Below are 26,376 nucleotides of genomic sequence, written 5' to 3'. Positions count from 1 at the left end.
TTTCAGCAGTCTCTGCCTTCACCTCTATTTTCCCCTATTAATGAACTCTGGGTGAGATCTTCAAAGCACCCAGTATTAAGTCGAACTCCGTTCCCATTGTAGTCTGCAGTAAAACTCCCACTTCAATGAGAACAGAGTTAGACCAACTCTGATCACTTATGAGCTTAGTAGATTAGAGGGAAGGTTAAAAGGTGACAATCACAGCCTGCAAGTACCCCTAGGGGGAGATGATTTCTGATACTACAGAGAGTTCTTTAATCTACACACGAAGGCATAACAAGATCCAACAGCTTGAAACTGAAGCTAGATAAATTCAGACTACAAACACAGTGCATGTGTTTAATGCTCAGGATAATTAGCCGTGGGGAAATAGTCAGGGGAGAGGGTAAGAAAGAGAAGCAGTGAATTCTCTGTCATCTGAGGGAAATTATTAATGTAAAACAAAACAAAAAAAAAAGGTCAGGTTCTGTCTCCATTACAAAGAGCTAAACAAAGCAGGAAGTATTGATGAAATCCTCCGACCTGTGGTATACAAAAGATAATCATGTGTGGCTGAAGATCCCCACTGGCTCTACAAAATCCATGAGACTCTCTCCTCTCAGAGACTAATTAGGATCTCTGGGCACTTCAGCCATGAAGGCACATAAATAACAGTTGCATAATGGCTGTGCAGTTTTACCAACACTCTGTAAGCAAAGAGGTAGGAGAACGTGGTGTATGCTGTTTTCACAGCTAAGCAAAGTCCAGAGGCAGGGAGCTGTTCTGGGAATCATTTTACACCCTGTAGCACATGACAATGAGGTCCTCTTGCATGCATAGTTTAGCAGAGTGTGGGGGCTCTGCAATGGGCTTAGCACATTTATGGGGAGGCACAAAACTACTGGTGGTCTCTTCTTTTGTCAGAGGAATGAGGCTTAAACCCTAGGGCTACGCAAAGTCTGTTCCAGATATAAAAACAACTTCCTTTTGGAAGGTTGGTTTCCTAAAAAAATGAAAAGCAAGCTATTCTCTTTGCTGAAGAAGGGGGGTGGGAAACCCACACAAGAAACTCTTTGAGATTTTGGTACTCTACAACCACCTTGGCTGTAACTGCAGAGAGAAAGGTACTGGCAATTTGCATGAATGCCAATATGCCCTACGACTAAGTCACAGCAACAATCACAAGGCAGCTGGTGTGCAAACAGCTAGTACATAGGAATGAATTGTTTCCCTTCCACTAACAGCTCAGTCCTTCTGTTTGTCTATGCGAGCCTGAGCTCTAGCTGTTCTCAGAGAGAGCACAGTAGACCAGAGGGGCCACAGGGTCTACTCAGTCTGGTTACTCCTAAATTTCAATATTGGTACACTGAAGAACAGAGAATCAGTCTCTCCCTCTGACTTACAATTGTTTTTGCTGTTTAAAAGTATTCTCAGACCCTCTCTTCCTCCCTTCTCAGTCACAGAATTCCTCCAGGATAATTTTGATCTTGGTCCATAAGGAATACAAACCTCTGTGTTGTTCCCAAACCACCAGATGAAAGTAAGTGTTCCAACTTGGCTCGGCCACAGTACTGCCGTGGCATTGACCTCTTTGTTCTTCGTGGTGACAAATGGGAGAGATAAGTGAACATGTTCCAAGGGGCCTGCAGAGACAGAAACAGCAGGTGAGTTCTCCTTCCCTCCGAAATATCAGCCTGGGGGAGAGGGAAGCTTGAGAGAAGTTCCATTGGTTTTGGGAAGAGGTATCATCCAAATCACTAGGGGCCATGGCAGTTAATCTTTTGGCTTTGTGCCATTTGTAGGGAGAGAAACTTAAGATCTATCCTTATAAAAAAGGAGCCACCTCTGTGCCGAGTTGAAAAACTCAAACTCTTCACTGCAGGAATATCACATATTCAGAGACATCACATACAACTTAAACAACAGGGGCAGAGCCATATTACACGAATTCAGGCTTCTCTGGGAGGACAACAGACTGTGCAGGACAAACGGCTTCAGTGGACATAGCACATTTCAGATATGGAGGATTCATTCATCCACCAATGCAAACTGCTGTAGTTTGGTGAACCTCAGCAATGCTCTATCTATTTACACCAGCTGAAATTCTGTCTCAAGGTAGCTATTCACTAGTTGCCTTCATTTTAACGTTACCTTATAGTCTCTCCTTTTCCTCTAGATACTGTTTTATTTCTTTAGCATAAACAGAACATAATTCATTCGACAAGTGACATTATGCCCAGGGTTACATGTTTCACATCTTCTGGAGAGAGACAGATGGGCCTTTGTGGTTACATCTTGTCCTATAGATTATTTTTAAAAATATGTTCTGACTGTTCACTTAGAGAACAAAACAACTGTCCTGGAAGTGACAGAGAATCCCCAGGTGATCTAGGGACATAGGTTTGTAAAACAAATTAAGGCCACATACTACATATCTGCAAGCTCCCTAGTGATGAGTGGAGACTTTAGCCCAGGAGGATTGATTTTATTGTCCATATGGAATTGAGACACACTGCTAGAGGACAATTTATATTTCAGGAAAGGATTTTTCATGAAATATCCCATATATATGTCATCACTTAGAGCTTATGTCACCACTCGAGGAACACCAGACATTTCAGACCAAGCACCCTATACTCCTATACAGCACAAGCAGGCAGAGAGGAACGCGTGGAAAAATTCTCCCAAATGAGACTGTATACACAATGCAAGGATTAGTGTTCCTGTGTCATTACTGAAATGCAGCTTTCTTTAGGGTGCAGAAGCAGTCACTGCTTCGCTTGACACAGTCCAATTAAGAGTCATGCATGATCAGACTAACCAAAGCCTGCTACAGACCAAATTGGGCTCATTTTTCCTTTGATGATCAGAAGTTAACACTCTCCTTGCAAATCTATGAGAAGCCAGTGCTGCTCGATTATTGCCACTCAAGCACTACAGAATATTACTCTTATGATTTTAATAGGATTCCCTTGCACAGACACAATTCTGTGACCTAGCTGTACCTCCTCTCAGCAAGACCCTGAGAACTGAAAAACAGCAGCTTCCCAGGCTAAATATTCTGCAACTCTGGTATTCTCTGGGATGTTTGCCAAATGCCCAGGGTCAGCACAGATTCTAAAAGAAACAAATTTTCAAATACCTGATGTGGCGACAGCGGTGATAATGGTACCTATGTAAAGTCAAATACCTTGTTCTCCATAACAAGCATAATTGTGCAGAGCTCCTCTGAATGCATCTTAAGTGACCCTGCCCTGCAGAGAGTACTCAGCAGCTCCACAAAACTGCATCCTACACTCGCTAGGAAAGAACACAAAAGAATGGCTCAAATGGGCCAATTCTGACTTAATATTTCTGTGCAAACAGCTGATGGGTCCAAGCAGCTGAAATGCTGAACTATTATCTGACCAGCAGATGGGGATAGCTCACTCTGGATAAGCTCTTAGTTTTCTAAGAGTCTGCTTTCTACCAGTTAAGTTTGGGGACAATTTCCATTTCTGAGCTTTGTGTGAGGCCTCTAAGCCTCTGTGACTACAGCCCTTCATCTGCCTCAAGAAAAATGGCATATGAGTCCCTGAGAGCAGTAAGGGAGAAACTTCTCAAAAGGTTCACTTGAGTAAGTGATGTGACTTTAATGCATTCAGACAAATACATGAATAACTTTGCTAGGAAACTTTTCAGCCTGTTAGGACAGTTCAGAGACAGCCTGTTAGCTGGAGAAGAACATTGTATATAATTTACTGTCCCAAAATGCTCCTGCCTCAAAACAACCTGCATTTCTGGATTCAGGGACTTCTTTGCAGCTGACACAACCTCAGCAAATATACTACTACTGTGCACTGGCCCAGCAGCTACTGCCGGATGAGGAGGGTGCCTAGTGGAGACTTTACTCTGATTTTTAAGATCACAAGTACATGGCTTCAGTGCCTGCAGTTTTACCTTCAGCAAGGCCTTTGTCCACAGTGAAGGGGAGGACGTTGGAAGGACCAGACCTGGTTATGTAGCACACATGTATATCAAGTCTGTAACAAGGGTGACCCAGTTAGCAGCCCTTTCAAAAAAATCCCTGGGCGCTTAGGCTGCACATGGCATTTTTGAGTGTCCTAACAAAACTGTATGTGTTTCTGCTGGAAGGACACATATTTTTACAAAACCCCCCAATGCCTAGATTCACGGACACCTGAAGTGAACCTCTAACTTATCAGAGAGTGAGTGTAAGGATTTAAGTAGGATTTACAAGCTAGTGTGGATCTGGGCTTTCGGTTCTGGAGAAGGACTGGATTTACTGTATATCTCTGTCCTTAGCAAATCTATTGTTAGTCTGAATGGCACCATGCTCAGTGTGCAACCTGTTCTGAGGTCCCTAATTCTCCTCATGTAGAGAAGGGCTGGACATAGCCCTCAGAGATGTGGGTTCTCCGGGGGTCAGGCATGGACACACTAGACCTGGCTGTGGGTCATCTCAGTATACAAGTCCTGAGCTGGCTTTATCTATACATAGCACAAAAGTATGTATTTCATCAGCTTCCTAAGTCATGTGAACATAACTGAATATTGTTTCTTTCTTCTAACACTAAAACAAAGAAAGAGGCTTTTTAATCCTTCAACAGCTGCAGAAAAAGTATTAGATCAGCTATAAGCCACTATCTGTGAGGATGAGGGCTGGACACCTGTCTTCTCCTTCCATTTTGGGGTTGTGTGAGAAAGCCGTTGCTGCCTCACGTGGCCTCATTACTTTGCAGATAGGCTGAGCATGTGCAATGGTCCCCACGGAACTGTCTCTTGTCAAACAGAGAACAATTACAGACCCTGCTTGCATGAGGCTGTCAGAGCCTCCTGTGAAATATCAACCGCCAAAGTACTTCTCCATTTGTTTCCAGTGACCTTTACAAAGAGTGAAAAAAAATGACCCACAGCTCCTGCTTAGCTGACTTTCATAACCAGCAGCAGAGAAAGGGTGATTTCTGCATTCAGAGCCCACAACCGCTCCCCCACTAATTAGCCAAGCACACACAGGAAGACAAACCAGAATTTGATTCCAGAACCTTTTGCTACTGCTAGCATGGGCCTTTCCCGCTGAGCCAAATCTGTGCTTGCTCAGTTGCTGAAGAGATTATATAAAAGTGTATAAATGTCAACTCTGAGCAGAGATCCCTTTCTCTACCCTGCATAGCGCACACATAGGACCATAGCTAAGCAAGTAAAGGAAAAAAAAAATCAGTATGTTTCTAAAGGCTGAGAACTCACCTTGATTCACCAATGCCTCAACACAGAAATGCCACAGGCTAAGCCCCAAAATCAAAAACTTGAGCTTCACAGTAAGCTAATTTACAAGTACAGTTATTTTTGCAAATAATAATTACGCAGTTTTCAGAGCTGCTGAAGGATTGCGCGACAAAACTTTGCCACAGACTACTATCTATCAGGTTAGGGAATCATAAACGGTCCACTATGAACATGAACTGATGGTCTTTTTGAAGGGAGGAGTTCAGGGAGATATTTGCTTCTGCTCCCTTTGTACTCCCTCATAAACCTCTGATCTCTCTCCGATCTTCACCTCCCACTGGCTCTCATCTCTTGGTATGACTGTGCACCATTAAAGAGCTGCTCTTTCCCACTGAAGAGGCAGCTGCTTTCACGCTGTATGAAGTAACTCCAAAAGTGGAGCTGAAGTACATAGAATGCAGTAAGTTATTTAGACAACATGTCGAGTTACTTTGGTAGAGGCTAAGTGGTATTAAGGACAGTTTCTGTGGTTATAACTTTTAGGTTTGGGATATCCTTTTTTTTCAGTAATTCCACCACACAGGCACACCATCCAAAATATAAATAACCAACCAAAAAGCTCACTGTATAAAGCAAATGATGGCCCCAACCAAATTTAGGAATGTTACAAATTTTCAATAGTAGGCCAACTGTTTGGAATCATAACTGCATGCTAGAATAAATATGAAAGAAAACACTGCTGGCTTTAAAGCAAGGACTAAGATACATTTCAGTTGTAAATTAGAGACAGCTGAAGTATGAAAAGGCTAAAAATAACAGCAGAAGAGCAATGTGGAGATAATATTTCTTCTTGTTATATTCTTTAACATCAGGATCTTGGTTCCTATGACAACTAAGAGACTGAAACACACTGGTTTCCATCCCAGATGTGGTTGCATTTCATTAGAGGACATAATGTGCGCAAAGTATAAGACAAGGCTTTTGAAAGTGATTAAAGACCTGGATATATTTGTTTTTCAGAAGTATAAATGTGTTAATGAAGGCTCTTTTCAGAAAGGGCTAGACACTCCTTTGAGGTATTTCAAATTAGATTACCAAAAATTAGACATTAAGCATGGTTTAAAAAGCAATTGTTACTATTTTCTGTGGCTCCTCTTTGTCTGGAGCCCTCAGCTGAAGGACAGCCAAACACTCATTGTCTCCCATCAATTCCCTGCCAGCTGCAAACCTCCAAACATCCTTACTAAGGGCAAGTAATACTTTTTTAAAGTATATCAGAAGCTAACAATGAGCATTAACGTACACGTTACATGCAAGTAGAGGACAGCATTGTCAGATCCCAGACTGTTTTCCACTAGCACAGTCACTCGGAATATGCCCACATTTTGGTAGATGTGCTTGATCCCATCTTCTGTCGAGCTGAGATTGGCATATGACACAGTGATGCCATCTCCAAAATCCACTTGAATGATAGATCTCTGGAGGTCTCCCTGTGGTGACAGAAAAGGAAAAGGGTCAAAATAGATGCTGCTTTTCTTTGAAAGAGACTTCCTAGCACCTCAGCTGACCATCCCAGATATCAGCAGGCATTCTGAAGGGAGCTACAGAAAATGATTTTGAGAGACTGGATCAAACTTAGCAGACCTAGACCATCCGGATGATAGTTGCAAGGTTTGATATTAGCTGAGGAAAAAAAGTCACTTCATCAACCTCCTCAATAGTCAGTAGAGAGAAGGTGATGCTTCCTGAGATTTGGCTCAGGTTGAGTCTGACTGCAGTGGTGTCTTCTAAGGTACTGCTGTAGCACAGGTTACCTAATTCTCAGGAGGACTAGTGATCTTTTGGAAAATAAACTGGCACATTCCCTCTGGGTTTCCTTCCAGTGAACCGCAGGAATGGTGCGGTAGTGGGAATGGTGCTCGCTTACATCTCATTCAGGATGCAGGCAGCTATTGAGATTACCTCTGTCTTTGAAACAGTCTAACAATTTGATCTTTTCCACTTAAAATCATAAAAAGCAGAATGATAAAACAGAAGTCCTCTAGGACATTCACCCTTTCCCGAGGGAAGAGTCAACCATATCAAAGAAATGGGATGTCAAAAGAACCCCTTCAGCCTCACGTGGTAAAGGTGACAGCTTACAGCAACTTAAGACTTGTTCAGTGGCCTGATTTACAATGAGCTGGATTTGTATCTACCTCACAACAGCCACCGGCACTACCGACACGACCCTTGTTGCTTGCTTCAGAAGGGAAGGGCTAAGAAATTAACTGCGCTCATTAAACTCTTTTCCTCGTGTCTAGAGAAAATCCTAGCAGCCTAGCAGAGTAGGTTTGTGATATAACTCAGACTGCCACCTTGTGATATTAGTCTCCTGGGCTGCTAATCTAGCACGTTTCATAATTGATACAATAAATTACAAAAAGAGAAATTAAAAAAAGGAAAAAAAAAGAGAAATATACAGCTGTAAAACAAACAAACAAACAAAATATGACAGAACAAAAGTCGAGGATATCAGGGATCAGTGTTTTCTATGCCAGAAGAGGGACTCTCTTGTGTGAAATAAGCGTACAACGGTTTTTGATCTTCCACTCCAGAAACTGAATTCCAGCCTGTCTCATACAGCTTCATTAAACTCAACATTAGAGATATCAAGCAGCTCTAAAACATGTTTATACCCAAAAGAGGGGAGTGATGCCATTTTCTTATTCTGTTTTACAGAAAAAAACAATTTTTTGACTTTTTGGTTACAAGGATTTTTGGTTCAAAAGACACACACAACGATGCAGACAGCCTGTGTCTTGTGCACTAGAAACACTGGTGGGATTCTCTCTTGTCACTAGGCAGTGATATGCCTAGGGTAAAGGCAGTTTCTGACAGCCAGATGGCTACAAAGCCTTTACTGACCTATATAACAACAGTGGCTGCTATGGATCCTCTCCTTTTCAGCTAAGACATGGCACCTTGTCTTATTTTTGAGCATTCTTGCTCCTTTTGAAAGTGCCCCTCCGTGGCTCTGCATGATCCTTATGCTGGCTATGTTCACGCTTACTGGCTGTTGCTATGGTGCAGCTTACTCCACAGTCTGGTGTGCTGAAGCAGCTGCCACGGTCTGGAAGAATGCTGTTAAATTAATAGCTGAGGGCAGTTCATAAAATGGGCTGAAAGAACATTTAATTTACTTTGGTTTGGTTTCCCTTCCCTCCCGCCACCCCTGAGAGAGAAGCAGTGCTCTTGGATGCCCAAGTAGAATGAAAGGTACTGGTGTAAATGTTTGGCATCAGATAGGTTTCCACACTGGAAAGGGAAATGTGTGTGTATGGGAGGGAGCTGTAATGTCATCATTACATTCCTCATGTTCCCTCAGTATTTTTATCACTTGTTGTCAAGGCAGAAAGAGTGGAGGCTTGCCTGAATGGAAAGTGGGGAGGAGCAGAGCTATACCTGGGGACCAGCAAGAGAGAAGGATTGTCCTAGACGCTCTGTACTCGGAGGTTAAAGACAAAGCCCTTATACTACCCTAGTACCCTTCCACAGGGTGGGTCTAAGTCTCAGTCCCTGGCCTGACTACCCAAAACTCAGTTGCTTCCAAAGGGAAGAGAAAAAAATAATTCTATTGCTCTGTTTTAGAGGATCCCATTTCGGAGGTGGGATGACCTCCTGTGACAGAGGCACGCACCTTGGGATTCCTACAGATATCCCACGTCATTTCCCCTCCTGTTGTCTCTAAAGCACAGACAGGAACACTCCCATTCTCCGCTTGAGAGGACCAGCGAGGACAAAAATACTGTGTGAGATGCTAGAGAAGGCCAACTTAAATATCAAGTTTGAAGGAAACACGGGGATCTTGTAGGTTCAGATTGCCCTTGGGTGGCTCTTAAATGAGCTTCTCTCAGTAATTAACATCGTAGCATCTGCAGTCTTCAATAGATATTGTTAAATCTAAGAAAGCTGCTTGAGCAATGCAAACTGCTCATGTCTCGATTCAGCAAAGCTCTTAGCAAGTTCCTCATCTGAGGCATTACTAAGTTTAACCATGCACTTAATTTTTTCTCAGACAAAAATCACAGAGGCAAGGTCTCCTACCTGTGTTACGCAGGGGATCAGACTAGGAGTTTCACAGTGGTCCCTATGAAGAGCAATTAGGAACACAGGAGACAAGCTTAAGTATACAGTTAAGTACTTTAGTGACCTAAGTGATTTGAAAGATGGCACAGTGCAAAATTTGAAACATGATGTGAAGTGCTTCAGGCACTTTTGATGTGGTGCCCTGTCTGACAGGGAAAACAGGAGGCATCGAACGGATTATGCCTCCACAGACAGATCTGGGCATACATGAGCTACTCGGCTCTGAACCCTCATCAGAGGAGAGATATATTCACTTGAGCACAGTGCTGGACTTCAACCAAAGGCAGAGAGACCTCTGGTCTGAAATATCTGGCCGTGCCCTTAGGTGCTCTCCCAGTTCCTCTAGGCACATCGTCACTAAGGTTTTAGTCATCATTTGTAACTAAAAACAGATTATGTCCTTGAACATCATTCAGTAAAGCTATACTGCTGGGACATAAGCTGTCCCCATGGTCAAAACTGCAGCACCGCAGTGACCCTGCTGGCCTTATCATCTCTGAGTATATTTAAGGTCATGCGGTAACACTGCACTTGAGGTAGCAGAGAAAGATGAAAAGGATGACAGCATTTTAGAATAGCCCTGTTTCTGCAAGAGTCAGAGTTAATGCTCTAACAAGTGATTTTTCTCTTGTCTTCATTTTCTGCACAGCCATGAAACCCATGGTGTCTGCAAGTGCTGCTGGGGAAGGGAGCCATTTCTTAGGCATGCAGGATTTACATTTCAATTTTTCTTCTAAATTCTCCAGGGAAAAGAGATGCTGACAGAGATATCTCCTGAAAATCTAACTGGAGATCTTCAGCTGCTGTTCCCCTAGTCTTTTCATTTGTCTTGGCCTTTCCCATTTTGTTTTAAAACCCTTTGAACCAGAAATATATTTTCCATTCAGTAAAATCCAGGCTGTAACACTCTTTTGAAAATGCCACATTTTGAAAAGCTGACATTTACAATTTTTAGCTTAGGAAGAGGGGGAAAAGTCAGGAAAACATAGAGACTGTATTTTTGACTTGTTAGACTGCTTTATCTAATGCCAGGTAAGAGCACAGGCAGAATAAGACAAAAAGAGAAAGCAAGTGAGCCAAGACCAAAACATTTCCTGTATAGCTCATAATCGATCTACATCAGTCCCAGCAGCTGTGTCCCAGACAGCTCTAAAGAGCCATTTAGATGTGGTTATTTTACCAAGAAATGTTTTTGCTTTGCAACAATTTTATACATATACATACATCTTGCTAAAATCTCTCCTGCTGCTTTTCCCAGCTTCTCCTCATCATATTGACAAACCCAGTGCTACGTGCTAGGATTTTCTGAAGCTCTGAGCCTCAATAAGGTGGCCACTGAACTCTGTGCATCGCTTCTGCAGCCCCAGCGAAGCACTCTGCAGCCATCAGCTCCGAGCTGAGTGGTGTCTCTGGTGTGCAGCCTCTTTGGCCTTCACTGTGAGAGATCTTTAATGCCAGTGCTCTTAGGCATCATGGGACTTGGCCATTTTTCTCTGCATTCAGTACCTGTATTTTAATCACACTGAGCTAGCCAGCAACCTATTACAATAGCTTACAAAATAAAAGTAGTTCTGATGGATACTGTTACCTCGTGTTAAATATACACGATACCCATGAAGTTGGGTATTATCTTAAGTGCATTGCACCAATCCTGGTAAAGGGTTTAGTCCAACTAGAGACTTAAGCATATGCTGAACATGAGCACATGAGTGCTCCTTTTAGCCTGAGGAAAAGCCCTGGGAAATAAAAACAAGTTTCTAGAGACCTCATCTAATGCTCTCTACTGATATGACAGTTGATATTAAAAGAAAAAATAATAGCAATAGTTCAGAAAATAATTGTTTTATAAGGAATTTTCCTCACTAAATGGCTAGGAGATTTTCACATAGGAACAAAAGATTTTTTTCCCCCCAAGCCAACGTACATCTTTCCTGCTTCTTGCCAAAAAGAATAAAAATCTAGAGCAAATACAAGACCTAACTGCTTCCAATAAACTCTCTGAAGCTTCATGCCTGGGGGTATGCTAGAAACTGCCTATACTGCTTGCAACAATATTGTTACATTTTGATTACTTTTATGCATACTTTAGTATTTTGGTATATGTGAAATTATGGCTCATTTCAATCAATCTAAAGAGGATTCTGTCTCAAATGTTCTATTTGAATCTCACCCAGAAGGCTGTAATCATGAATTTCCCTTATTAAGTTTTAGTCCTTATTACGTAAATTGAAGTATTAAAACAATGAAACACAGTTCTAAGTTTTTAATTTTGAGTCCATGCTTCAGATTTAATTTTAAAGTCTTCAATTATGCATTGACTTGTTTCTCTTCCTTACAGATGTTGAAAATGGATTTAATTATCCTCCGCAAGAGGACACTGCTGTTGTTGGATTGTTTTCCTGAATGAACGCCTCATAAGTCTGTTTCGTGCTTTCTTTACATTAACCCCTTTCCCTCTGTGGTATTTTTCTGTCACCATCAGAATATATTTGCCAAAGATATTTTCATTATCGCTGAATATCTATCTGTGCATAGGAAGCCTTTAACACGGGTCCATTTTAATCACGTGCTTAATTTTAAACAGACGTTCAAGGACAACTCGATCGAGTACTGAAAATCATGCATTCCTATGTATGTTCCTGCTTAAAGAGATGCTCTTAACTTTGTTAAAAGCAGAAATTGAATGGCAGTCTCTCTTATCAGAACAAATAGCCCGATATTTTCCACATGTGCTTCTTTTTCTAACCAAATCAGTTAACTATACCAATCAAATCATTCATCGTAACTGCCAGTTCTGCCCGCACGACTCGGCTATGATCTTCTTTTTTTCCTTTTACAAGACTACATCTTCTGTGCTCCACAGGAATCAATAAATACAGCCTCTCAGGGTGACTCCGAATAATTCGACTTCTGTGACTGGAGGTGTATTACAAGACTGTAGTGCTGTGTGTCATCATGAAGAGGGGTCAACTTTTATATGTTTTTATGGAATTTCAGCAGCGAATCTAAAAATGTACGAAAGGCTCTGATTTCTCCCAATCAAGTTGTCATATAGAAAATGCAATTATATATTGGATGACAGGTGCGGGGAGGGAAGTACAGATCTTTGGCTATGTGTTATTAACAGAAATGTGAAAGTGTTAGTGAGAGAAACAGCCATGATTCAGCATTTGCATTAAAAGTTAGGATGAAGGTTTCAGATTTTCATAATCATTACTAACTGACTGGTGATATCAAATGAGGGAACACAGTAGGATACCACAAAGAACTACAGCCTGTGCTTTCAAGTACTACTAGCTTTACATTTTTAATTTGGGCACATCAACAATCAAAACAACCCTAATTCTAAGCTCATCTCCAGAGACTTCAGTTGAGTTGAATTCTGAATTGCACTGAATCACAGTGCTGAGATGGGAAATGCTAATAGTACTGTCCCACCAGCAGTGTCCCCTGAGCTCCTTAAGTGTACCTGAGACGCTATGTACCTTAGGCAAACATTCAATAACATTGTCATTACAGAAACCATAGCAGTCTCGACGAAGATCAGGTCTTCGTCTGTATATTCACATGGTAAGAGGGATTTCTCTGGCCTTACGAGCATTCAAGTGCAAAAATGAAAGGCATGGAGGGTGTGTGAGAGAAAGGAAAGCTCTGTTTTCAAGGTAGGGAACAAAGATATGGAAAGATTAAGTTTCTTACTCAAGGTCACAGAGGAACAGTTCAGAGCTCAGTTCAGGAATGGGTTCAGATTGCCTCAATACTAGCCCAGGGCTGAACTATAAGAACAAATGACTTTTCCCCACACATCTGGAAGGGAAAACCACCTTAGCCTAATGCTAACATCATGTAGCAGCAGAAAGTAGTCAAAAGCAAGTCAACATCCATGCCTAGTGGAGTGACTTTGGCAAATGAGAAGTGAAGCAGACCTGGAACGTCAAAGATTTTTGACTGTCGTTTTATCAAGATTAAAAAATAAATTAGAGGAGGCAGTTTCTCTGTGAATTATCTGTAATGAAACAGCTAAAGCCCTGAACCTTTCTGCCCTGAATGTCGCTGCCATCCATTTCCTCAGCAAAGATGTATGAGCAATCAGATGAAACATGTCTGAAAGCCATTGTGCTGCAAAGCTGTTCTGGAGCCTGCTGCTTTTAGTGTCTCTGCTGAAGCAGTACAGCAAACATCAGAGGTGTCTGACATTCCCCACACAAATAACAATGGGGTTTTTGACAGGCAAGAGACCTACATGGCCATGTGATGGGGGACATTGCGATGAAAAACTTCAGCAGGGAAAATGACCTTGTAGTTTTTGTTTTGTTTTGTTTCTGCTGCTGTTCAAAAATAAAGCAAGGGAATCTGTTCAGGTTGAGAAACAGTTCTGTTGAGCCCCCCAGTGTGATAGGTACCAGCCATAGGTCTGTGCATACAGTCCGGAGAGAACAAAACATTAACCTTTAAGCTAGCAGCACTTCAATGCAATTTGAAAATTTGCTTTTAAGCACAACTCGTTTTTTCCTGTACTGCCATTCAGTGACAAACACACTGTCGCTATTCTGCTTAGCTCAAAGGAAATTTAAAAGCAAAATTACCAGCAGAACTAGGTGCTCTCCTTATTAAACACTTGTATAATGCTTAGTACAATGGGACCCATGGGAATCATAAAAGGAAATATTGATGATTAGTGGCTGTTTTCATCCATTAAGAATACCATGATGAATACACCCAGACTAATAAAAGAACCTACCTGGACAAATCTTTCCAATGACAGAGACCAAAGACATTAATTGCAAGGTGACTTTACGAACAATTTTTAAGAACTCATTCATAGATCCTAAAAAGCGACAGGAAAGTTAGACCACTTTGGAAAGTGCTCTTACGTTCAGATTATTTAAATATGAGGTGTTGCTTGTTGTTACTTTAAATGATATTTATATGATGCCAAATATAATTAGTTTACAGGAAAATTGCATGTTACGCAGGGTTAGAAAAACTGGGCCAGAATCCCAGTTCTCAGAAATCATCAATGCTCTGTGCACTGCTGGTTTTGGTATCTGCCCCCTCTTCACTTGCATAGAGTCCAGTAATTATTTTTCTTTTGTGTCTTTTCAATAGCAGAACACTTCTGAATGTGTTGTCCTTGTTTCTCCTCAGAAGACATCTTTTACTGACGTTGTGTCAGTGCCAGAACAACGTAGTCCCAAGCTTGAGAATCACTACAGGCATAAGGAGACTCCGTGAGAAACCCCTGCACTGTTATTCCTGCCCCTGACTCCCACAGCTATGTGCAAACATCAGGTTTTTACTGAAGAAGCATTTGCTTCTTCCTCCCCTCTTAGTAATTACCTGCACTACAGAGATGTAGTGATTTTTCAGGACCTCTAGTGAGCCTGCATCTACAGTTCTTCCTCCTTTTTGGACTCAAGCAAGTCCTTAGATAGAGCGGAAAGGCCTGGAAAGATAATAACCATACAAATCTCAAAAGAGCTCTCTCTTCTTGGCTCACCCACTTCTTATCTTCCTCTTTCCTGTCTTTCAGGTTAAATGGAACATAAGCCTGAACAAAAAGAGATGGGAGGCTGCAGTATATGGATCAACTGTGTCGATCTAAGGGCTTCAAAAGGACAGAGGAGATCTTAAGATGCAAAGGGACTATGATATGAGCAAAGGCCACCATTTTTTATATCCTAAAAGACATTAAGTGTGATATAAGCTAAAGGAAGAGTCCCCAGCAAAGGGTTAAGTACATAAAATATTGGTCATCCCTCCAGGAAGCAAGGGTTGAATAGGATACATCGTCATATACCCTTGGGGAAAATCATGCATGCACGTACAGGCATAGCCAGCCTTTTCTGACATGTCTGATGGTCTTCTCTTCAGCAAAAATGGAGTGGCACATATTTTTTTGAATGCTGAACATCCAGGACTGCATATTCTGCAAGGCAGAATTAAACAGAAAATGGGAAGTTTTGTGATATCTCCACCGTGTTTGCAATGGAAGGAAAGGAATTAAATACTTATTCTATAAAAAGGTGGCTGTTCTTTTGCTGAGTGGTTTAACTTTTCTAGTTAGTAGTGTGATGTTTGTTAGTGAAATAATTAAATTAGTAAATGCTTCAGTGTATATACAGTTATGCTGCTATAATCATATCTTATAGTCCTATAGCTTACATACAGCTGGAAAAAAATATTTGTTTATTGAATACATCTTTTGCTGCAACGTGTCAGCTCGCAAGTCATTGTCAGATTGGGTCAAATTCACCCAAAAGTTTTGCTGTTTGCACTGTAGCTCCTTTATGCCTATAGATGTAGAAGTATGAGGTTGGAATTCATCAAGCAGGGAGAGCAGTCATCAAAGCTGGAGGTTGATCAATACTGTTTCAGCCCTCAGAGCAGTTCCTAAACCCTGCCCTATCAGCTCTCTTGAAATAGGGCTCCTTTTAGACTTCCTCAGCAGCTGACTTACATTTCAAAATATGCCTTAGATACTTCCCTGATGCACAGCATGAGAAAGACCCTATCTCCTAATGGAGCTGATGTTGCTTCCAGACTCTGGAAAATACTGAAATAGTGCTACCAAGACCAGAATCTACAGAAAAGATGGAGAACAGACCAGAGCAGATCCATGTCTAAGAGAGTGGTCAGGGCACTCATAGGGGATATGTGAGTTCAAACAACCACAGGAGGAAGAACAGGACATTACTTCCGAGTTTCCCATACTCTGGGAGATTGCCTCTCCCTGTTTTGCCACTGATGTCTCAGAAAACCCACCTTATTCCCTCAATTTGTTTTAAAAGTTTTCTGAGAAAAAAGACAACGTAAGAAGCAATTTTATTTTGGTATACAACTACACCTTTTTTAGCCACTTTTGGGGCAAGAAACATGAAAAGTTTGCATCTCATTTTGGACTTCTTTTCTTCACCTTTAAGGACGGAAATTTGTAATTTATCCAGGTCAGATTATATTCACCTAAATATGAGTAAGAGTTACACCAAAATGAACATGTCTATACTGTTATGACTGCATCTGCAGTGGTTGCGTTGTATGATTGTCACTACTGAGAAATAGTGACCATATTTTGGAGAAAACAAACATTCTGGTTTAACAACTGCTTCAGGTTAGACACGATTTTATACGTTATTGCTTTTACAAATCAGGACACCTGTTTGCTGAGGAAAGCATCAATAATAGAGATGTAAAAACCCTAACCCACACCTACAAAAGTCAGCTCCAGAGGTCATCCTCATTTCTCCTTCCTCACTATAGATGACATTTACTATGGAGACGGTCAGAAGTAATTTCCGTGGATATTCTAAGCTATAAAGGGATGTAAATTGTGTCTTAGTGTAAAAGCATGGTTGTTCTTAGGTTTTATTGGCGAGCTACATAAAAAAAAGGCAGAAGCTTAAAGAAATCAAATTGGATTAGGGGGAAAAAAGGAAAAAAGTTACTTTGTAAATGCCATCATTTGGGAGCCTACAATAAATCACAGATAGGGAAGTGCTGACCAGCAGAAATAGGAGAAAAGACTCCATTCGTTTTTTTCTAAGGATTTCATAAAAGGAGGAAGAAGAGTAGAATATTAAGTAAAGTTAGAAATACAAGAGTAAACAAGAGTTCTGATTAAAGACTGACTCAGGTTCACATTTGCAATCAATTTCAGACTTAATAATGATGACATTTTGAGATTTCAGCCCCCAACACCTAAACAGTATGCAGATCCCCGCCAGCCTTGTGATGAGGATAGATCTGCACATGCCGTTTTTGCTATGTTGGATTGAAAGTCAGTGATAGGTAAAAACAGAAATTCAGTTTCAAACACAGCAGGAAGTCAAAAGCACAGGTAAGGACAGGGATCAGGTTTCAAACCTGCACTCTCCAATCCTATTGTGAAATTCCCAGTACAAGCCAGTTTCCAGTTTTTGTCAACTTCTCCCAGTTATTATTCGATGCAGTGCAATAGACTTTCAGTCTCATCGTCTCCATACATCACCCCTCATCTGTTACGGCATATTTCAACCCAGCCACATCCTGTAGCTGACCTACCTTACCTCATACTCTCTTGGTTCACCTCTTCACCACTTTGCCAAGTGTTGTCTGGCATGAATCAGACTGAAATACACTCAAGAGACCTGGGATGCAACACAAAAATAGTGCCTACCTCTTCCAGCTGAACCAGGAAAGTGACATTGTGTCCTAGATCAGCTGTCAGTTTGCCATCAGATGTGACTATGTGAAGTCCCCGGGGGGCTTTGCCAGGACACTGCTGTGGTTTTGCTGTGTACTGTTCTCTCACGCCATCTGTGCAGTTATTAGAAACAACTTTCCGGTACCTGCAAAGGTAGAGAGAGAGAAATCTACACAAGGTGCTGACATAGAGCATAATGGGGGTAAGTGGGATAGGCAACATTTTCAAGGTTTCTTTAGATCGTTAAAATTGGAAGAAAATAGATTAGCAAATATATTTTAGCATTTGCCTCAGCCAAGCATTGCATGTGGGGCTAACATACAAGTAGCGTAATACTGTTGTTAACGGCATTTAGTGTTCTCCTGCATAGCAAACCTATAGGCACCTTTATGTGCTACATAAATTGCATGCAACATATAATTATGTAAACTATGAAGTTTTAAATAATGTTATACATGCAGTATATGCAGTTCAAATATATTACTAGGTTTTTGGGCATAGTTAAACAGATTTTCTCATATACCACAGAACTATCCACTTCTCATCAGATGTGAAGCAATTCTCTCTGATGATGCAACACTTTTACAGCCTTAGAAATAACAGAGTTGAAGAAAGAAGCAAATTCTGCCTATCTTTGAGTGTACAAAATGCCAAAAGGCAGCTTTCATTCTTTTGTTTTAATCACTCACACCAGAAATGCAGTTTGAGGTCAATATCTTGACTTCAGCTACATCTTCCATTGACATCCAAGAAGGCCAAAGAATAATCAGCATTCAGGATAGCTGCCCATTGATCACTTCTGTTCATATATATACCAATTTCAGGAAAAGATCTGGACCATACCTTATGGAGATCTAGTAGGCTAGACTGCAAGCCCTAACAAACTCAATGAAAAGGAAGTCCCAAGCGCTTTAGGGATCCTTGATTCACCTTTGGAAAATGCAATCTGTAGTTGCCATTTGCTTAAGGACTGTATGGCTGCTCTTGCTAAAATACCCTGTATTGCGCCACTTACCCAGTGCTGTTGAGATAACTCTGTCCAAGGCTACAGTCTTTTGATAGGGAAGACGGGTTATACCAAAATGCTGGCAAACACTGTCCATTGCTGTGACGTTCATATCCATAATCACTGTTTCAGCATTAAAAGAAGTAATCATAGGAAAAACAAAAAAACAAAAACAAAAGCAGATATGAGCTTCTACTCTCTAAAATTGATACAAGTTTTGATTTTCCTCAGTCTGTTTGCTGGGATTTCAGATCTTTACTGACAGAGTAGCACATTCTTCATCTTGCTTTGACTTTTGATTTGGGTAGTTACCCTGGATATTTCCTAGGACAAATAACAGCAGAACTAGTCTGTGAAGTTTTACTCCAGGTAGTTCCTGACCTATTGCATTACCTGTTCTCCCTCCCCAGTCTAACACTGCTTCTCAGGTACAGCACTAGCCCCAAATATAATAAAAGCTGGAGATCTAAGCCAATTCCAATCACTGCTGTCTCAGTCATATCTTAGAAAATAGATGTTTTAAAGAATTAATTTTATTTGAAAACAATATCACATGAGCTATAGAAGAAAATCCACAGTTCTGAGAGACCTCTCTGGCTGAAGACATTAGCTAGGGGTATTTGATAATGGAAAAAAGGGCTGAGATCTTCAATTTTAGTTTGGTTTGGAAGAGGAGTTGCTACCAAAAATTGTGCGTTAGAAACAACAAGTCAGAACGTAACCTTCTTTTGTTCCAGTTAGGGTTTAGTTAGGATTGAATTTGCTTTGGCTCCACTAAAAATCAACAACAGTTCAAACTGTTTTTGATTTCAGATAAACAAAGACTTCATAAAAATTGTTCATTTTTAGTTCCTTATTTGTGGAACAAATAAAATAAAAAAATGATTTAATCCAGTTTTCAGTTGACATTTGGCTTTACTCTCCAGTCATTGAGTAATGGTAACTGTTTGGCTGGAAAATCATCCTTATTCCTCTTACTGAGCTATCTCCATAGACCGTAACTGAAAAGTTAATGGGATAACACTTCTGAGCACTGCTATAGAGTCCACAGACATTCCAGTATTCCAGTTGCAACATGATCTTAAAAAAGCAGGGTCTCACCACTTTGCTTATTATTTAGAACACAGTCCTTCTATCAAATATCCCTCGTTTGTGTTAAGTAGCTTGACATTCTCAGAAAACAGGATTAGGATAGTGTTAGGTTATGTGATTACAGGCTCATTTCCATACACACAAAGAAGCCCAGACAAGTAGCAAGCAGAGGAATCCCAATAACCCAGCTGAAGTCAATGGAGCTGCTGCCACAGGACAGCCACCAAGCCGTGGGCTGGGCATGAGACCTACCAGATGAGTCAATGAGAGACGCTCTCCACAGATCACCTTAAACACTGAGTGGAGTTACTGCCTACAGGCACATGAGACTCATTATGGGATGCTGGGGAAAGTATTTGGGGATTGCATGAGATTTATTATGCAATATTGAGGGGAAGAACCAAAGGTAGGGAAAAAGGAGGGATTAAGGTAGTTTAGGGAGGAACAAGTGTGGGAAAATAGAGGAAAAAGGGATGGTCACATGTAAAAAGGTTGCTTGTCTGGCCATGGCCCACACATGATTCTCAGAATCTGTCCTATCTTCCTATTAAACTCCTTTCTAACTCTTTTCCTGTGTGAAGGGCTCTCTATTCTGCATGCATGTGTGTGCATGGAGGTCTAAATGTCAGCAACTGGAGTAAAACCATGGGTTGCAGGAGCCCACGCATCTGGGGTGGCAGCAGCTAGAGGGACTGGAGTGCACATATATTGTGTGCGTCTGTTAGTGTGTGTAATTGCTAGCAAGTACCAAGGCAGATCAGCCAGAGAGTAGAATAAGAGGTTTGGAAGGTAGGTATCAAAGCAGCTATAATCTAGGCTGGATACTAGAGAGACTAGAAGGTCTGAGAATTAGTACTGGTGAGATCATGGGATCTAGGGGGTCGGCTACTGATTAGGCCATATAGGTACACACCACCCAGTGAAGAGACCTGTTACATCTGCGTCCATGCCTGTGAGTGAGGCCACTGGGAAGACTTGGGATCAAGGATCCAGCTATCGGACAGACCTGGGTATCTACAGCCAGATAGATACTAGTGGGATCCATATTGTAGATACATGTATATGTTTTCCACTAATAGGCTTTCATCTTGATCAGACAGCAAGGGGAATAGGATGATGCTATTGGTGCTGCTTGCGTGAGTGCTGCAGTTTCTATCTGTGCTGATATGTGTGGCCAGCCACATATGTACGTACTGTGTGTATGTGGGCGGGCATGCATATAGGGAATACATCCTCAGGCTCTAGCTCAATCTGGGAACATGCAGCTGCAGCAACCTTGCCTCTGTTGGGCTACCAGATTCAGTAGCTCCTAACAGGCAGTAGTGTAATCAGTGATATTTGTAGAATAACAACAACAAAAGTAAGAGTGTTTAAAACTGCGAAGACTTTTCCGAATATCTTTTTTCTTGCTGGACCAAAACTTGATGGCTTACAAAAAAATATTAAATTTTACTGAAGCAATGTTAAACAATTTTAAGAACTTCAGTATTGATCTAAGAGATGAGATTTAAAAAAAAAAAGGGGAGATTTTGCAGTTTATTTTTGTTGAATTTGTTATACTTATCCTAAACTGCAACTTTTCCTTCTGAATCAAGAAAAGAAATGTTTTGAGGTAATGTAAAAAAGAAGAAATTAAAAAGATGAGATTAAGCAAAGGAAAATTAAAGCTGCATATCACTGGGGAAAATTCCTGAACATCCATTAGACTGTGAACGGCTGTTCCAAAGGAACATTTTGGCAGCTATGTTGCTCAGGATATCTACAACAAAGTAATTGAGAACACACCATAGGAAACAGCAATGAACTTGATGATCAAAATGGTCTTTTCCATACTTTTTACAACTGAATTTTCATCAATCTATTTACTCAGATACTAGTAATTTAATATTGCTTAATTGTTTTGGAAGCAGCAGCTAGCCTATTCTCCCACTGTCGTGTGCTCCTCTAATCATTCTTGCTGGAAGAACACTATGGCTATGGAAAACACTTTATAATGAGGAATAACATTTTGATTTGCTTAGAGAAAACAAATATTTACGTACAACTGGGATCCCTATATTTCTGTAACTCAATTGTCAACTCTACAGCACTGTATTCCTAAGTTATCACGTGTCACTAATTAAAAAGCTGTAACACTGTACACACAGAATGTTCCATAATCAGGTGAAAACTAAACAAAATAATGCAGTGAAATCTGCCTCAGAGGAAATCAGTATCCACAGTCCAATTTAGTACAGTAGCATCAGTCTATGATTTCTTATTACATGCATGTCCAGACTAACGCTGTAACTTTGGTTCCTGTTAGTGCCACTTAGGTATTGTATCTGCACATCTAGACAAGCAGAGTTTGAATTAACTGGGTTTGACTATTAGTTGGATCATATTCCTGAAAGTCAAGAGAATTAAATTATAGAATCTTCCAGTACAGAAATAATTCTAAGCACAGAAGTTTCACAGTGAAGTTTTTAGGTTTGCAAATCGACTGGCTCATTAAGAACACACAGAAATATCATCCTAGCAAATGACATGAATTGCTGTTCCATATCTCTCTACAGATGCACCAGGTCCCCGTTCACCTCTGCAGTCTTGGAATCTAATGAATTCCTCGGCTACAGGCTGATGCACACAGAACGCTGATGCTGACAACAAATTGCTGCCTACAGTTTGGCACAACAGGCTTTGTTGCAATCAACAAGCATTAGCTTCAATTGGATTGTCGTAGCGCGAGCCAGTATAGTGAAGTCTAGAGATTGGGAAGGCATCAGCTAGCCGAGTCATTGCCAGGTAGCTGGGAACTGGAATTTGCATATATTGACTACATTTTGTGCCTGCCTGAGAAGAACTCACGTGAAATAGATAACGCACTTATCAAAAAAGAGCAGAGCATTTATCAACATGGATTATTTTATCAGTATGAAGCAGCCATCATTTAGCTCTGATTAATACTGGTTCTACACTGGCCCCTTCTACTAGTTTAAACTGGAGTCTTATTGAAGTGGGACTGCAAGATCTTCTCTGCAATTAGAAACCGATACTAATTCATTCCTGATGTTCTACATCCGTGCTCAAAGCTGATAGTAAATTCCCTAATTTAAGGTTATTTGCAGCACAGGCAGTTATGATCAAAAGGAAACTAAATTCCCTAGGAAATTTTATAATTTCAATATGGACCTGCACAAACACACAGCCATGGAAGAACTGCAATTCCATATAAAATTATTAAAATCTGACTGTTTTAACATATCAAAATAATTAGTTAAGTCAGATGAGTGATTGCCATGCTCAAACCTTCCAAAAATCAGGACATTACTTAACATCTAACCACAGGACATCTTTAACATTAAACAGCTTCACCTGAAGCATATAGGTCAGCCATGCTAGGACCTGAAAATGCCACTTATGGTTTTGATTTTCTGCTTTACAAACTTTTCAGTAGGGTGGAATCGAGCTATCTGCGATTGTAGTCACTGTTCTGCAATTTCCAAAGCCTCTTGCGGAATAACTAAGTGTAGCTGCAGTGGCAAAGTTCTACAGTCCTTTTAGTCATTCAGTGTCACTGTTTATGCTGATGGTATAAGCGTGGATTTCTGTTAGAGAAGGGCTGTTCTTGCTTCCCAGAACTATAGGATTTGAGATGATTTATCTCAGAGAAGGATCCATTCAGCCACAGATTTTGCATAGTCACTCTACGTTTTTCACAAGCATTCAGAATGAACTAAAAACTCATTCAGAATTACTATTCATTAGCTAACCAAGCCCACCTCAGTGATAAAGCAAAACCGAAATGGAGATGTGCAAATATATGTGCCTTATTTCAGAACTGGCACATGCATAACCATCTGCACTGATGAGTGCTGACACACAAAGCCAGCTTAGTTTACTCATACTCACTGCCTTCTGCCTTCCCACAACTTGTCAGAACAGTTTCTCACGATGTAGGATTCTGGTATTTTAGCATAAGAACCAAACTGAGCAGGCAGGTGTGTAATTTACGTGCCAGACAACAAAAAAAAAGAGCCAGATCCTTGCTGATACTATCAATGCCAAGAAATAAATGGATCGGATTCTCAGCTGCACTGTGACACCTTTGCCCCCCTCTGGATATTTAGAGTCACTAGCACCAGTGTAAACATGTTCATACTTCTCATGAAGGTGTGAGACGCAGGAACACTAATTTGAGAAGGCCTCAGTACTAATGGCAGCAGGTTCAGAGGAAGGACTGACAGAGTAACACTTAACTCAGAGTTTCTATTAAAGGATCTGAAAGATAGGTAGCTGAAGAATGAATACCACCAAAAGATTTCCATCTCTGTCTAAGAGGTGTTTCTACTGAAGAGATATTGCCGTAATAAGGCTCAAACGGTAGGAAGGAACACAATGTAAGGAAAACGAGTAAATTAATGCTTTAATAACATACAAGAAACGGTGTCATCCATTTACCCAAATCAATTAAATGAAGAAGCATAATCTTGTTTCTAAGCAGTTGCTAGGACAGATTTGCCTAGGGCTTCTGCAGTTTCTACATCATCTTATTTCTGAAGCACTATTGCCCTCTGGCTGTGAGCCTCAGCCTATGCACAGAGCACGAAGCCTCTGCAGTTTCAGCTGTGTCCCCAGCTAGTTTTCGATCTAGCCCATGACAATAGACCTCTACTGTCAGAAGAGCTCAGGCTCCCAAGGCTAGGGAAACTACAGTCATTTCTAATGTCACTCAGTTTTGTTGCTGTGTAAAACAATAAACAAATGTGCCCTTTTGCCTGAGAAAGAACTACTGTGGGCCGAATACCGATTTGAAACGGCCCCTGAGAAGCCAGGAGAAAAATCGTTACAAAATCTTTGTCTTTTATAACTGACTTTTTTTCCTGTACTGATAAGAAGACACATTCACAAGATTAACAGCACTAACTTTTTTTTATTAACCTTAGCAGACCATATGGACAGATTTTTATTCCAAGCTCTGATAAGCTTAGATAATAAAGTCAGCATTTTCTCCATATAAATCCAATGGCCAAAAGGAAAATAAACTTTTACACAGTGTGGGGCATGGATTGCTCTCCTCTTTAATTCTTGTTATAAGTCTGGATCCTGTAACCATTAACATCAGTATAAAACACTGCCTAGTTTATTTCAAAAATGCAGAATCAAGCACGGCCCGCAGACGGGCTTCTCCCTGCTGGGAGGACACTTACACTCTTCAACCTCCTTCACCTAAAAGCTCTGTCCAGCACAAAAAGGCAAGTAGAAAATTCAAAAGCGCTGCTGAAATGTTGTGAGTGAGGATGAAGAAAGTGCGTCTTGCTTTTGCAGGAAGGGCTCTGCAGAGACATTCCTGCCACAGCAAGAGTTTATTCACTGATTTTCCTCCAAGTGCCCTGTCAAACTGACTTACGCAGGATGCACTGAAAGTGAAGCCGGGTACAGAGCTCAACAAGGTAGCCACTGAGTGCTGCGGTACAGCCGCAGCAGGCTTCCCTTTTTTAGTCTGAGCAATTCAGCAGAGTCAGCAGAATTCCTGAGGTTTTGCCATGCCTTTTCGCCTTCGTCTTCTTTAGCCAGTCTTCCTGCTGGCTTTTCTGTCCTCTGACAAATCTAAGTAGAGCTATGCTCCTGACTGCATTCAGTAGATAAATAAGTGAAGATTATTTCTGGATAATACCTCTGAATGGGATGTATAAAGCTATGTTTTATTCTTTTTTCCTCAGAGGCAGCGTGGAAGGAAGCTGGAATGGGTAAAGTCAAAATACAGATCTGAGGACAAGTTGAATAACAGGAGCTCAGAGAGAACTGGAGGGGATGAAGATAGCTTGCTCTAAAACAAAACTAGTTCCATTAGAAGCAGGAAAACCCTCCTAGGTCAGAAAGGCTTTTTATCAGTCAGCTCAGAAAACAGAGCTGGAGTTCTTGTAAGACTGTTTTTTCTCAGGCTACTTTTAACAAGATGACTTTTAAAAAGTCCTAATTCTGCCCATTCCAGCAGATTTGAGAAGTCTCATGGGTGCATGTGAACTGTGAAGGTCTGTCATATGCCCCCAACCATTCAAGCTTTCTCTGGGAGATTCTCTCACGATCCAGGAGACCTTTCAGAGCAAGTTACCTCTAAGAGAATGTTAAAGAAATAAAGAACGTTTCCATCAGCAAATGTTGCTGTACTACTCCTGTTTTGTACTTAGCACCTCTGTTTTTTACTAGCACATCACACAATCAATTTAATAAAATAAAAACATACAGAGAAAGAGAGAGAGAAGCCCTGCAGGGAAAGGAAACTTATCAGAAATGTTTCCTGAGTGTCTAAGGGGTTTAAGCACTAATGAATCAACCGTCTACCTTGAGCTATCCCACCTGTGATTCTTCTTCAGCCTGGGCATGAGCCTGGCACAGCTTTGTACTGCACACTTTACTAGGAGGCCCAACCTTTCAGGGAATTTCCTTCCCATTCACAGCATTTTTTGGTTGTTTCCTATTCTTTTTACAGTAGCAGAGATATGTAAAAAGGCTGATATCCAGAACTTTCAGGCACCTAAATGACAAACTATATGTTGAACTAGAATACATTTTTCCTAACAAAGAACTCTGTGGAAGATGAGGGATCCCTCAGGAAAACATATGCATAAAATCAGTGCCCAGGTGTGCTCTTCATTATTCTTGTTTGGTGCAAGAGCATTTACTGTTTTTTATTCCTACTGCATTATATTGCCTTGAATTTCTAGAAACGCTCTTCTCTTTGCTGGAAACTCTTCTGGGTACAGATCTCTTTAGAAATCCC

The 26,376-nt window shown here is 40.9% G+C and overlaps 1 protein-coding gene across 1 annotated transcript in view; it reads right to left on the bottom strand.

Moving 5' to 3' along the window:
* Positions 1 to 26,376, bottom strand: part of SORCS1 (sortilin related VPS10 domain containing receptor 1) — a 316,869-nt gene that overhangs the window by 25,721 nt on the left and 264,772 nt on the right. The window contains exons 17-20 of the mRNA XM_068949692.1: positions 18,531 to 18,644; positions 17,489 to 17,660; positions 6,509 to 6,695; positions 1,489 to 1,622 (exon numbers count right to left, since the gene is read on the bottom strand). Coding sequence (XP_068805793.1) covers positions 1,489 to 1,622; positions 6,509 to 6,695; positions 17,489 to 17,660; positions 18,531 to 18,644 — 607 coding nt within the window. The remainder of the gene's footprint in view (positions 1 to 1,488; positions 1,623 to 6,508; positions 6,696 to 17,488; positions 17,661 to 18,530; positions 18,645 to 26,376) is intronic.

Source organism: Struthio camelus, chromosome 7, assembly GCF_040807025.1.
Source record: "Struthio camelus isolate bStrCam1 chromosome 7, bStrCam1.hap1, whole genome shotgun sequence".
Classification (NCBI taxonomy): domain Eukaryota; kingdom Metazoa; phylum Chordata; class Aves; order Struthioniformes; family Struthionidae; genus Struthio; species Struthio camelus.
Note: the sequence above shows the minus strand (reverse complement) of the source record. Positions and strands in the feature narration are given on the sequence as shown.